Below are 12,147 nucleotides of genomic sequence, written 5' to 3' on the forward strand. Positions count from 1 at the left end.
TAATCTCTACTTTTAATCATGTATCTTACCAAAATATCTTAATCTAATTATATTATTAAAGTAATACTAAGATATGCAATTGTATATCTAGCAATGCGGATGCCCTAAGTGCACATAAAATACATATATATATATATAAGTGTATGTAAGTTCTTAACATTTTTACCAATAAAAAAAAAAAAAATGTAAGGGTAGTATCGTAGTTTTATGACATCGCGGATCGGGCTTTTTGAGCTAAAGATTATTATTGATTATTGTCAAGCCCATTGGGCTTAATAACCAAACTAGACGCCATTTTCAATTTCAATTTTAAAATGAATTACCCGGGAAAGCAGAAGTAGTCGAATGTCCCGGCGGCGATTACAGTAACGGCGAATCTAGGGTTTTGAAATCGGCAACTGAGAGCTTCCGATGGGGGATTCAATCGGAGACTCGCTAATTGAAATCGACGACAAGGAAGAAGTCGAAGACCCGTTTCTAGCCTTCATCGACTACGCCAGAGCGGTGATTTCACCGGAACAAGACGAAATCGAGGAGGAGGAGGAGGATGTGAGGAAGAAGAATCCAAGCGAAGCCGTGACTGAGGTGAGCGGTCCAGGCTGGGGATGGATTGCCTCGCGTCTATTGAAAACATGCACTGCTTATTCGAGCGGTGTCACTGCCGCCATTCTCCTCTCAGATCTCTCTCAGGTGCCGCTGCTCTCTCCTACTTCGGTTTTGGATCTTTTCTAAGCATGGGGAGGTGGAAAGCTTCGATTTTGATGAAATGTTGTTGTTTTTGATGGTTAGGGGTGGCATGAGCAAAACAAACCGGGGATGTCAAAGAAGAAGCCTGAGCTCATTGATCAGTTGAATAAGAGTCATAGAAGAAAAAGACTCGCTAATACTGTTACTATAGACTCTATTTACGAGAAGAATTTTCTGTCTATGAATAGTGTTTTGGAAGCTGTTGTTATCAAGGCTGATCTCCTCCCTGGTATATTAAAACTCCTGAAAATCTTCTCTTTTCCGCTGCATTGATGTGGTTTATTCATTCGGATATAATTGTTTTCAGGTACAAACATATTCATGCTTACGCTAGGGGATTTTTGGAGCTCCAACACTATTGATCTCTATCTACATCGCAGGTATGCTTATTCAGTAGAGATGAATCATAGTGTTATACTGAGATGGATTTGAGTGCTTGTTTATGTCTGTATAGAGATTCTTATAAGTTTGTATTGTGATGCTTTTATTGCTATGTCTGTATGCTTATTCAGTAGAGATGAATCATAATATTGTATTGAGATGAGTTTGAGTGCTTGTTTATATGATGTCTTTTATAGAGATTCTTATAAGCTTATGATACTTTACTGCGTAGGTATTATGAGTTGGTGGAAACACCAAATGGGATACTTAGGAAAGGCAGAGAGGTTTTGATCACTGGATGCTACCTTCGTACCGCTAGAGAAGGATGTGGTACTCCACGGTTACTTCCAACAGAGTATCTTGTCATTTTGCTAGATGAGGTTATTGTTTTCATTTTCCCCAGAAATGCAGTCTTGGATTTTCCTGTTGTTAGTTTCCGATTCTTATTACCCGACTCTCGAATACTGCAGGACGAAGAAGAAGATGCAATCTTTATTGTAGCTCAACTTTGTTCCGATACTTTCTCATCTGTTTCTCTTGATGATTTCAACAATGGAACTTCATACTCTTTGTATGCTAGGTAAGAGATTTATACTTGCGTGTGATGTCACTCAATGCTGGTCTTGGTAAAAGTAACTTACCGTTCACACACCTAGTTGCAAACACTATTACAATGATTAAACTTTCAGATCAAAACCTTTTGGAAGGAATGGCTAGTAGTACTATTGTTCCACGTCTTGAAGTTTCATAGTAAATTTTGTAGAAAAGATGTGTAAAGTACCTCATCAGAAATAGATGTATGAAGTATATGTTTTGAGAGATTGTGTGTTTACCGTTACTTAACTTCTATTGCCTTTTTATTCTTAAGTAAAATTGCATTTTCTCCTCGTGGTTTGAGAGCAGGATTGAATCTATAGGTCCTCTGGAATCTGAACTCAAGTTTAGTACTGCGCATAGAAGGCAAATTGCACTTGTAGATGCTGACGGCGTTAAGTTAAAATTTATCTTGTGGGGAGATCAAGTCATCGTGGCAAACCTCATGAGGTAAGCTCCTGTTTTGGTGCTTCTATCTGAACTTATTAACCAATCCGTTTCTAAAAAAAAAACCATTTTTCAGTGTGGGAAGTATGCTTGGGCTTGAGAGGCCTTATATTTCTAGTCTCGAAGAGAGTGCAATGGAAGGAAAAGATGAGTTCTGCCTCGAATATGGTAGCGCAACACATCTCTATATAGTGCCGTCAACCTTACAAGAGGAAACGGTAGATACATATCCTTTTGTTTCTCTTTTTTCTTGTGCCAATTTTTTTCATCGGTTTCTGATATCACTAATATGGAGTGAGTTGTTTGTTCTTTCAGGTTTGTGTATCTTTATCCCAGAATCAGTGTCAAGGATCTAAACTGCTTGGTTCAGTAGGAGTTTCGCAGGTGACATTGCCTCGTGACGCCAAAGGGTCTATAGACTTCAGCAATTATCCTTTTCGGGTGAGTGGAAGTTAAGATCACATTTGATCAAGCATAATATTACTGATGGTCGGGTCTGAAAATTATTTGAGAATATATTGCTTTGCTGCATCTGTTAATATACCTCTCATTGGTTGAAGTTCTGCAGACGAATATAACGGACTGTCGCGACAAAACCACTGGCATCAGTCTCTATGGCGTTGTAACAGATATATTATGTGATCCAAATGCCACAGGAGTGGTCTTCTCTTTGAAAATCGAGGACACAACCGGAGCAATATGGGCTAGGCTCCACTTTAATAGTTACTGGTATCAAATCCTTTCATTAATTCTGAAACAACATCAAAAATATCGATTTTGATGAGTTCTTTTTTCCTTTGTTATATGACTTGCAGGTCGTTGGGAAGGTTAGGACTTGGTCATGTCGTATACGTTTCAGGGTTATCCTGCAAAACCACAAAAGAGAATTGGTAAGCGTTATAAATAAGTAATGAGTAGATATTGGTTTAATCACTTTATTGCTTTAGCTTAAAGATTGTTTTGGTTAAGCAGCCTTGAGGTGTTATGGCATGAGGGGAACGAGAAAGCTACATTCATCAACCTAAGCTGCTTACCTGCATTTCTAACCTCTTCTTGTCTTCACAAAGTCTCTACCCTCTCCCAAATTTCAAAACAGAGAAAACCTGCAATCAACGTTCGTGTCAGCTTCTAAATAAATTTTCCTTTGTGCATCATCTCTCTCTCTCACTGCATGTTTCTTTTGGCAGATTTGTCGGGTGAAGCTGGATGAGATTGACCAATGCCATAGCATAAACACGAGATTATCACACAGCGTTTGCGGCCATTTCATAGACGAAGAATCGCCACTACACGGAGGGAATCTGCATTGTAGCTTCTGCCGGGTAACCTTTAATAGTAACGGAGGATCAGAGGTAGTGAGAACGTTCCACATAATGATAACACTTGCAGACGAGGAAACCACCAAACTGTACGCATGGTGTACGGGTCAGTCAGCATCAGCTATACTTCAGATATCTCCTGACGAATTCTGTGATCTCCCTGAGGTAAAACAAAACAATCTCTTTTTGTATGTTTGGTAATAAAAGTTGTTTTATTGATGGCAGTAAAAATAAATGAAAAGGGTAAAATTAATGTTGCAGGATGATCAGCTAATGTATCCATCTTCATTGGAGAACGAGTGGTTCCTAGTGACCTTAGCTAACAGCGGTGGCCGGAGTTTGTCTCATAAAATGGAGGCGACTTGCTGGGAAATCACCCGCGCTCTCAAGATTTAAGCTCTACCAGTCAAGATTTCAGAGGGATCTGTATTTATAAAATGTTTGTTTTAATAATTTATTTTTCCTTTTAAACCCTGATTTCTTCTTTTATTATAAATTATGAAAAATATTATATCAACAAGAGTCAATTCTATATGATGTAAAAATTTGCACCGTATTAAAAATTTAATGTAATTTTTTAAAAATTAATTTATTTAGTAACTAATGAAACTTCTAAACCTATCCGTATTAAAATGTAATGTAAGTTTTTAAAAATTAATGTATATACAGTAGTAACTATTTAAACTTGTAAACCTACATAAAACATTAGTAAATTATTAAACTACTAGATTAAAATGATTTTCGTTAATATTTTAATTTTGTGTCATGGCTAAAAAGAAAAAGAAAGAGGTTGTTTGACTTTAAGAACGTGCCTTTGATATCGTCTCTGTTTACTTTTGATTGCATTCGGACGAGTACGGTGGGGGCCCACACTCCCACCTTCTCTTGTCCGTTACTATTTCGCTTACCACTGTTTTCAGCTGTTGTAATTCAAGGGCTGTGATCGTCTTGGACTCAGTCCAACGGCCAAGATGTAAACAGATCATAAGACATTAGGACAGTGTTGTGATTCGTTGATTGAGTCTTCCTCCTAGTCTAATCCCATTTGTCTTTCGAGAGAACAGAGAAAAGAAAAAGAATCAAGCTTTCGTTGAGAGAATATGGCGGAGAGTAATGGTCGGAGGATCGGAGTGGCGGTGGATTTCTCGGAGTGCAGCAAGAAGGCTCTGAACTGGGCGATCGAGAACGTGGCTCGCGACGGAGATTATCTAATCCTCATCACCGTCGCTCACGATATGCATTACGAGGATGGCGAGATGCAGCTCTGGGAGACCGTTGGATCTCGTACGGTTTCTCAAACCTCCTTTCTTGTTTGTTTTACTCTGAATTTTTTTTAAAAAAAGCCTTCATCGTACGATCGATCTCGGTTTAGGAGTTTTGTCAAGTCTACTTGGTTTAGCCTTTTTTTATCTGATCTACCAAAAATATCTGTTTTGACTTTTACTCATGCATCGTTTTGTCTTATTAGTTAAGTTCGAGTTATGGGTTTTGAGTTCAAGTGTTTTCCTACAATAATCTTTATTGTTGGTTTGACTCTTGGTTTTGTGTTGTCACGTTTCAGCTCTGATTCCCCTGAGTGAGTTCTCGGAAGCTGCTGTGATGAAGAAGTATGGAGTGAAGCCTGATGCTGAAACCCTTGACATTGCCAACACTGCCGCTAGGCAGAAATCTGTAAGCTTTCTTTTTTCTCTCTTCAACGTAACTTAGTAGTTGTAAGAACAGTCCATGGTTTCTGTTAAATGAAGATGAACTGTTGTTGTTGTTGTTGTTGTGAAACATGAGCAGATTACAGTAGTGATGAAGATATACTGGGGAGATCCTCGTGAGAAGATATGTGAAGCTGCTGAACATATCCCTCTCTCAAGCCTTGTCATCGGTAACCGTGGCCTTGGTGGCCTTAAGAGGTAAAACATTCCTCCTCTTTCCTTTTTTTCAACATCTCCTCCTCTTACACATATTGATAAGTATGTAACGAAAGCTTTTTTTTCTTTTTTTTTTTGGCAGGATGATAATGGGAAGTGTAAGCAACCATGTTGTGAACAACGTGGCATGCCCTGTCACCGTCGTGAAGGCTCACCACTGAGCTTTGTGTTGATATTGGTCGGATAACCCGATAACCGGTGTATATCTTAAGATTTGTGTATCGTAATCTGTATTTATAACTCTTGTGTGACTTGTATGTTTGTTTATCTTGTGCATCTTTATCTGATTTCATGGGTCAAAAATACTTCTACCTTCTAATAAAATAAATACTCGCTTTGAGTTTTGGACCAAGTGATTTGCTTTTTCAAGCTTGTTATTGGTTTTTTTAATCTTGATATTTATATTAATTAGAAGTTTAAAACAAACTTTGTTTTGGACAAGCATGCCTTTTATTGTCTCTGCTACAAAAGGAAATGCTAGTTTTATCATTTGAGGCAAAAGACTGATATAACATGCACACATGATCAACGCTTCTTACAATGATAAAACTTGTTAACTTAACTTTGGAAAATATTATATGAGAAATAGTTTACAGTATATTAAAATCCAAATAAGTTGCTAAGACAATATATTAAGAAATAGAATATATTAAAATCCAAAATACAATATTGTTGCTAACTTGGTCACAAGCTATAATTGAATGTACCAAATAAGTTGCAAGACAATGTCACACATAATTATTTACCCTATTTTATATGCACTTTAATCATATTCATAAACCAAACGACCAACAAACGCCATAAGCATCATCGACTTTTCACACATTTCATTCATCGATCAGCCTTGACTTTTTCTTACCGTCTGGTTTGGTTTGGTTTACATGGACGATGTTCAAGACTGGTCCATAAAGCCAGTACCATAACCACTTGACCTTATGAACTTCTTTAGGAGAAGAACCACGATTGCTATTGCGAGACCAACCGCCGCCAACGTGAACAGTCTGTCATCGACTGGCTTCTGAGCCGCTCTTCTTACCATTGTCTGCTCACCACTTCCAGAAGCTTTTGCCGCAACCTCAACCGTTGCTAACGCTCCTGCTGTAGGACTCGCATTAGCCTCTCTATTGACTGCTTGAGCTGCTTCTTCGATTATTCGATCATCAGCTATGGTGTCTACTGTGACGATGGATGGTTCTTCCACTACTGTTATGGCTTCCTGTGGCTCAGTTTGGGAATGAGCTACTGATTCAGTGGAAGCAGTTTGGTTACATTCCAGAGGAAGAGGTTTTGAAACCACAGTCGCTTTGCTAAGAATGTAGTGATGAATCTGCACTTATTAAGAGGACATGAATACTAAAGTTGAAGATCAATAACAGATAAGCCATGTCATTAAGAGAAAACAAATCATATAACAACACAAAGAAAAGCTCAAGAGTTAAAGGTAAAAGGAGATAATAGTAGCTGTGATTTGCAGTTAAAATAAAGCAGAGTTTCTTAAAATATTTGTGAATAATGTTGATGCTTGTTAGAGCAAACATTAACTCTTGAGCCCTAGAGATATGCGACCTTACTAGTATACCGTAACGCCAGTTTTTAACAGCAGCTATTCATATGATGGTTTATAAAGACAAATGCCAAAATCACGATAGAACAAATATTCAAATTTTAAAAGTTATGCTTAGTGGTAAAAAAATAAAAAGGACCTTTAGAGGGGGTTAAATACCTCATCAATAACTTTCTGACGTTCAGGAGAGCCATACTTGGGCGGTGCCTCACGTGATTTAATGGCTAGTGTACGCCTCTCTTCTTTTGGATACTCTACTGATCCCAGTGCTCCGTTGGGGCTAGTAGGCATGAAGGCAATGAGAGCCACCAAAGCAGTGCGAACTGCAAAGAAACAAACCTCAATCATAAGCGCAAAGAGCTAACTTATACTTCAACCATTAGTGCCATCACATTTACCACTCCAAGAAGGTTGCCAGTGCTCAGGATGGTAATTCGAAATGCTCAAGCAAATCTTGGTATTGGTTTCAAACCGACCGTTAGGCTGAAGCAAGACAAAGAGATTCATTATTATATACATAGGCCCTGTTCGTTTCGTGGTCGCCAGCGTCAGCGACTAGAGTCAGCGACCAGCGACTTCGACATAATGTCGCTGATAGTTGTTCGGTCGCGAGGTTGATCGCAGCGGTTGTCGCTGAGTTGTTCGTTTCGTATCGCTGGCGACCAAATATTTATTTGATATCATTTTTTTTATCGCAGGTTTTTGGTCGCAAACGCTGAATTTTTTGGCGATCAAAATTTTTAATCGCGGGTCGCTAGCGTCTGGTCGCTGCGATCAGTCGCTGAGTCCGCGACCGGTAAACAACGAACAACGTTTAGTCGCTGAAGTTGGTCGCTAACGCTAGCGACCTTAGCGACCTCCAAACGAACAGGGCCATACTCTCCAATTTTTTTCCCTTGCTAAATAAATGGTAACGAATAAGCCTTACAGTCAATAACATGAAGGAAGGAGGTTTGAAAGGGTAATCTGCAGGCAGCTGAATCCTCCCATGATAAATCCCACCTTCAAATTCAGTGTCAGCAGGTCCTCTGATGGCGAATTGCCACTCAAAGATGTTCTCCTACAAGTTTGAATACACAGAGAAACAAACTATAACAAAAGTTATTTATCATGAACGATGATTGATCGCGATCACATAATTCACAAGGCACCATTTCTAGATCTATAGAATCAGAATTCGAATTGGATCTTCGGTGAATCTAATCTCCAATATCATCTCCTCTGATCTCTAAAGCTTGAGGAGGATAACATTAGGTTAGGTTACCTCAAGGGGGAGAGACATGAAATCATCAGATGGATTAGCTTGCATCTCCTTAACCTCCTGCAGAATCCTCTTCACGGCTGGATTCTTCCGGTTATACTTCTCATCCGCCATCTTCTAGATCTCACCGGAAAAAGTAATCCGCCGTCGGAGTACGATCTGTATTTAATATGAGAAGGTTACATAAAAGGACACATTATGAATTCTCTTTACGCCTGAAGACACATTCTGATCTTAGAACACTTTAGTTGTACGGCTGTGTAAATTTGTGACAAAAATGACCTTGATATGTTTTAGAGAAGCAACCATTACATAACTTAGTTTGGAGAGTTGGTTCCAGCTGTGACGTTTATTCTGAGGTTTGCTGTTTGATGTATTTCTCTACATAATTTTTTATTTTTTAACAATAAATCAACTTTTCATACCCCAACATATTTGATCCATAATCAGTTTCTAATTCTCAAATATGTATATATATATATAAGTATATATGTCAAAAATACGATTTTTTTTTCATTTTATTTTGATATCCATGTGTATATTTATATTTATATTAAAAATTTAACTTTAGTTAACATAGTGGAATGTCGTGGATGTGTCCGTGGTGGATCAGTCACTGGTGGTTAGGTTCATGGACAATTAATGTTGTGGATGCATTCGTAGTAAATGCAATTAATTTACTGGACACAGTTTATATGCATTATGTGGACGTCATTTGATGGACACAAATGAGTTAATTAGGTGGCATTGCGTACAATTTATGAAAGACAGACTCATCTGGATGGTCAAAGTTGTATTCATGAACTCTAGCAAGTTCTTCTTCAGTCAAACTATAGTAGAACAAGTAATGCCACATCATTCATTCTCTTAATATTTACTGGAGCAATATGTGGACGGAGAAAGTATTTCTTGAATAAGATTCATACGCTCATAACATCATTTAAATACATTCAGCGTCGATTATAAAAGTTTTGTATTCTGATTATCCTGTTTTTAAATATTTGGTGTTGTGAGTAATTTGTTTCTCTTCGGCTATGTTTATACTCTCCACAATACATTCATCCATGATATACTCACATACATATTCATGAGACACCATCCACGACACACTAACCACGAGAATCCTATCCACTATACATTCATCCATAAAACACTGTCCACAAATCACCCATCCATGAGTATTATAGATGATAGGAAAGTTTTCAGATATCCTTGAATTAGTACACATGCTCTCAGACATGGTTCGTAAGATCACAAAGTCTAAGACATTTCATACTTGAGTTTCCACTTGATTGTACAAAAACTTGAAACACAAATAGCCAATTGCATAACTTCTTTATAAAAAAGTTAACATAATTCTCTTGTCCACAAGTATCTTGTCCATAACTATTTCATTAACAAAGACTCTTACAAATAATTTGTTTTCTTTTTCTTAACTTGTTTGATTCTTATATATATGTTTTAAATTTCAAATAATGATACAAAAAAGGGAGAATATGAAAACAAATTACAAAGAGGGCTAATTACAAAATATATTCGATTATTGATGGAAATAGAGATGCAATTAAGAAGATGGAAAAGCTTATAATAATCTTGGTGACCCAGATGACAGTGGACTCAGATTTGCAGATACATCAGGGAGGATCGCCGAGGATAAAACGGAGAGAAACGACGTACGTTGAGCAAATTTTTTGGTGACCACAACATCCGTAGGCAACCCATTTGATATTCGTAGGCAAATTTTTCGGCACATCTATCATCCGTTGTTTAATTTGGGATTGGAATTGAGAAAGTTATTTTGAAGCTAGAGAAGATAGAGGTCTAGTGGGGAAGAAGAGTTATTTAGTTAAGGGTGTTTTTTTTTTGTCCGTCATGAGTAAGTTGTTTAGTTAAGGGGTGTCAATGTCTTTACACAGCAAAAAAGTGTGTAGCAAGTCCAATGTGACCTTTAGTGTAATTAGAAACTGGAAAAGTGTCTGAGAGAGTAAATATTTCAAACTTAAACACGCAAAGGAGAGGAGTAGATTGCGTTGCGGTGAGAGAGACAGCTCAAAATAATTCCAAAAGAATTAGTTTCCACGTCATCACTCTTTTAACTACGGATACGTGAAGGTGACAGTTTCTAACCATCTTAACGGTTTTGAATATGCCACGTAATCGTTGTGTCTTTACTGCCGTTGATGTGGTTGGACTTTAACGGGCCTTTGGGTGATTATTTAAAGCCCAGTAAAACGTGCACGCTACAAAGAGTATAGGAAGTCAAAAGCGTTGACTAGGGGTGGGCGTTCGGGTTCGGATCGGGTATTTCGGGTTTTCGGGTATTTCGGTATAGAGGTGTAGAACCCGTTCGGGTATTTCTATACTTCGGATCGGGTTCGTGTATTTTTAGTTCGGTTTCGGTTATTTCGGATCGGGTTCGGATATTTAGATTTTGAAAAAAAATTAAATTTTTCATTTTTTAAATTTCTTGTATTTAAGAATATAAATTTTACTTAACTTTTTTTTTATTTTTAATAGATTAAATGGTTAATAGATTTGGACATAACATTTTAAAACTAAAAATGCATTAATTTAGTTATTGTTTTAAAATTTTGGATCTAACTTTTTGTTAATTTTTGAAATAAAAAAAACTTGACATGCTTTTTAAGTGAGTACGAAATCATTTTTTCCGTAATTGCATGTATATCATATGAACTTAAAGTATGTGTAGTATTAATATAAATATTTTATATAAAATAAGAGATGTAAACTAGAAATATAAGGTTAATTATACATATGTTCGGTTATCTTCGGATATCCATTCGGGTTCGGATATTATCCATTCGGGTTCGGGTATCCAATCTCTCTTAATTCAATACCCGTTCGGGTATTTTGCTACTTCGGTTCGGATTTCGGTTCGGGTTTTTCGGATCGAGTTCGGGTGCCATTTCGGATATCGGGTAAAGTGCCCACCCCTAGCGTTGACGGGGACGGGATGATCGATGGAGAATCTTGAAAGTAGGAAGACCAAGCAACTTCAATGGAGAAACGAGGGGTTACTGACACGTGTCTTGATAACCGCCGTTCGATATACACCGAAGCCTAAACTCTGTTTTGGAGATGAGCTACGTTTTGTTTCTCCAATCTGTGTGAAAGACGAACTGAGGTTGTGATTTCGAGATATTATGCTTATATGTCTCTTTTTGACTAGATGTATCTGAGTTCGTACGTTCAATACTACTTCAATTTTTTTTTTTGCTAAGAATGTTAATATCATTAACTAGTAATGAAAGTGATTACAAGTGGTGAGACTTGCAATACAAAGAGCTTCAAGAAGCTAATTTGGTTGTACAAGCTGCAAAAAAGTTAAAAAAGCTTGTAGAACTTAATAGGACTAATCTAGTGAACTAGATTAATGCTAAAACTAAAGATGTGTTACTTTGCACTAGACACTTGAAGAGAAAATGACTGAGCCCACCTTAAGCTGGAACCTGCAAAAGGAATCAATAGGCATCAAAGAAGTCTGATAATCAGAGTTCCCCTTGGGCAGGGAGGCTGCAATCGCATTAGCCGGAAGAGGTGACCAAGCTCTGCATCAGCACATACAACGCTACCAACTCCAGGACTATCAACAACAGCAAGCCTTACAAGACTCATGACCTTCACGGTGTGGAAGCAGGCGGTAGGGAAACGGCAGAAACCGGCCACATACCAAGTCGGAAGGCTCGACGAGACTCAAAGAAAACCAGCTAACATCTTTGGGCAGCCATAAACAATCAAATGATTTGAGGACAAGGAGAGGCAGAGCTCTCAAAACAGGCGAGAGCTACGACGAAGGTGAGAGACTCCAGACGCCACGGCGGCTTAACTACGGGACAGCCCAAGATCCCTTGCCGATCTGCGAAGAGGAGGAGCTCACCGGAACCGAAAGCA

At 38.0% G+C, this 12,147-nt stretch overlaps 3 protein-coding genes across 3 annotated transcripts; 2 read left to right on the forward strand and 1 right to left on the reverse strand.

Moving 5' to 3' along the window:
* Positions 1 to 306: 306 nt before the first annotated feature.
* On the forward strand, positions 307 to 4,076 carry LOC125577361. The gene is made up of 13 exons (XM_048738794.1): positions 307 to 690; positions 790 to 976; positions 1,055 to 1,127; positions 1,361 to 1,508; positions 1,599 to 1,708; positions 2,032 to 2,172; positions 2,246 to 2,387; positions 2,485 to 2,610; positions 2,738 to 2,898; positions 2,985 to 3,059; positions 3,142 to 3,283; positions 3,357 to 3,653; positions 3,750 to 4,076. Exons 1-13 carry the CDS (start codon positions 412 to 414, stop codon positions 3,882 to 3,884), a joined length of 2,016 nt encoding a protein of 671 aa, XP_048594751.1. The 5' UTR covers positions 307 to 411; the 3' UTR covers positions 3,885 to 4,076.
* A 373-nt stretch (positions 4,077 to 4,449) lies between these two features.
* Positions 4,450 to 5,762, forward strand: LOC106396771 (universal stress protein PHOS34). Its single transcript, XM_013837250.2, has 4 exons — positions 4,450 to 4,772; positions 5,050 to 5,159; positions 5,274 to 5,392; positions 5,493 to 5,762. Exons 1-4 carry the CDS (start codon positions 4,589 to 4,591, stop codon positions 5,569 to 5,571), a joined length of 492 nt encoding a protein of 163 aa, XP_013692704.2. The 5' UTR covers positions 4,450 to 4,588; the 3' UTR covers positions 5,572 to 5,762.
* Positions 5,763 to 6,040: 278 nt separating this feature from the next.
* On the reverse strand, positions 6,041 to 10,379 carry LOC125577366 (ubiquitin-conjugating enzyme E2 32-like). Its single transcript, XM_048738802.1, has 6 exons — positions 10,233 to 10,379; positions 8,239 to 8,404; positions 7,903 to 8,034; positions 7,373 to 7,457; positions 7,134 to 7,297; positions 6,041 to 6,737 (listed from the first exon to the last, which is right to left on the reverse strand). The coding sequence occupies exons 2-6, from the start codon at positions 8,347 to 8,349 to the stop codon at positions 6,303 to 6,305; spliced, it is 927 nt and encodes a 308-aa protein (XP_048594759.1). The 5' UTR covers positions 8,350 to 8,404; positions 10,233 to 10,379; the 3' UTR covers positions 6,041 to 6,302.
* Positions 10,380 to 12,147: the final 1,768 nt, after the last annotated feature.

Source organism: Brassica napus, chromosome A1, assembly GCF_020379485.1.
Source record: "Brassica napus cultivar Da-Ae chromosome A1, Da-Ae, whole genome shotgun sequence".
NCBI classification, from domain to species: domain Eukaryota; kingdom Viridiplantae; phylum Streptophyta; class Magnoliopsida; order Brassicales; family Brassicaceae; genus Brassica; species Brassica napus.

Coding starts and splice junctions, on each gene's coding strand:
- LOC125577361 (XM_048738794.1), top strand. CDS start 412: ATGGGGGATTCAATCGGAGACTCGCTAATTGAAATCGACGACAAGGAA. Junction 1,509..1,598: donor TTGTCATTTTGCTAGATGAG/GTTATTGTTTTC, acceptor CGAATACTGCAG/GACGAAGAAGAAGATGCAAT. Junction 2,611..2,737: donor TCAGCAATTATCCTTTTCGG/GTGAGTGGAAGT, acceptor GAAGTTCTGCAG/ACGAATATAACGGACTGTCG.
- LOC106396771 (XM_013837250.2), top strand. CDS start 4,589: ATGGCGGAGAGTAATGGTCGGAGGATCGGAGTGGCGGTGGATTTCTCG. Junction 5,160..5,273: donor CTGCCGCTAGGCAGAAATCT/GTAAGCTTTCTT, acceptor AAACATGAGCAG/ATTACAGTAGTGATGAAGAT. Junction 5,393..5,492: donor GGCCTTGGTGGCCTTAAGAG/GTAAAACATTCC, acceptor TTTTTTTGGCAG/GATGATAATGGGAAGTGTAA.
- LOC125577366 (XM_048738802.1), bottom strand. CDS start 8,349: ATGGCGGATGAGAAGTATAACCGGAAGAATCCAGCCGTGAAGAGGATT. Junction 7,458..7,902: donor CTTCCTTCATGTTATTGACT/GTAAGGCTTATT, acceptor GTCTTGCTTCAG/CCTAACGGTCGGTTTGAAAC. Junction 6,738..7,133: donor GTCAGAAAGTTATTGATGAG/GTATTTAACCCC, acceptor TAATAAGTGCAG/ATTCATCACTACATTCTTAG.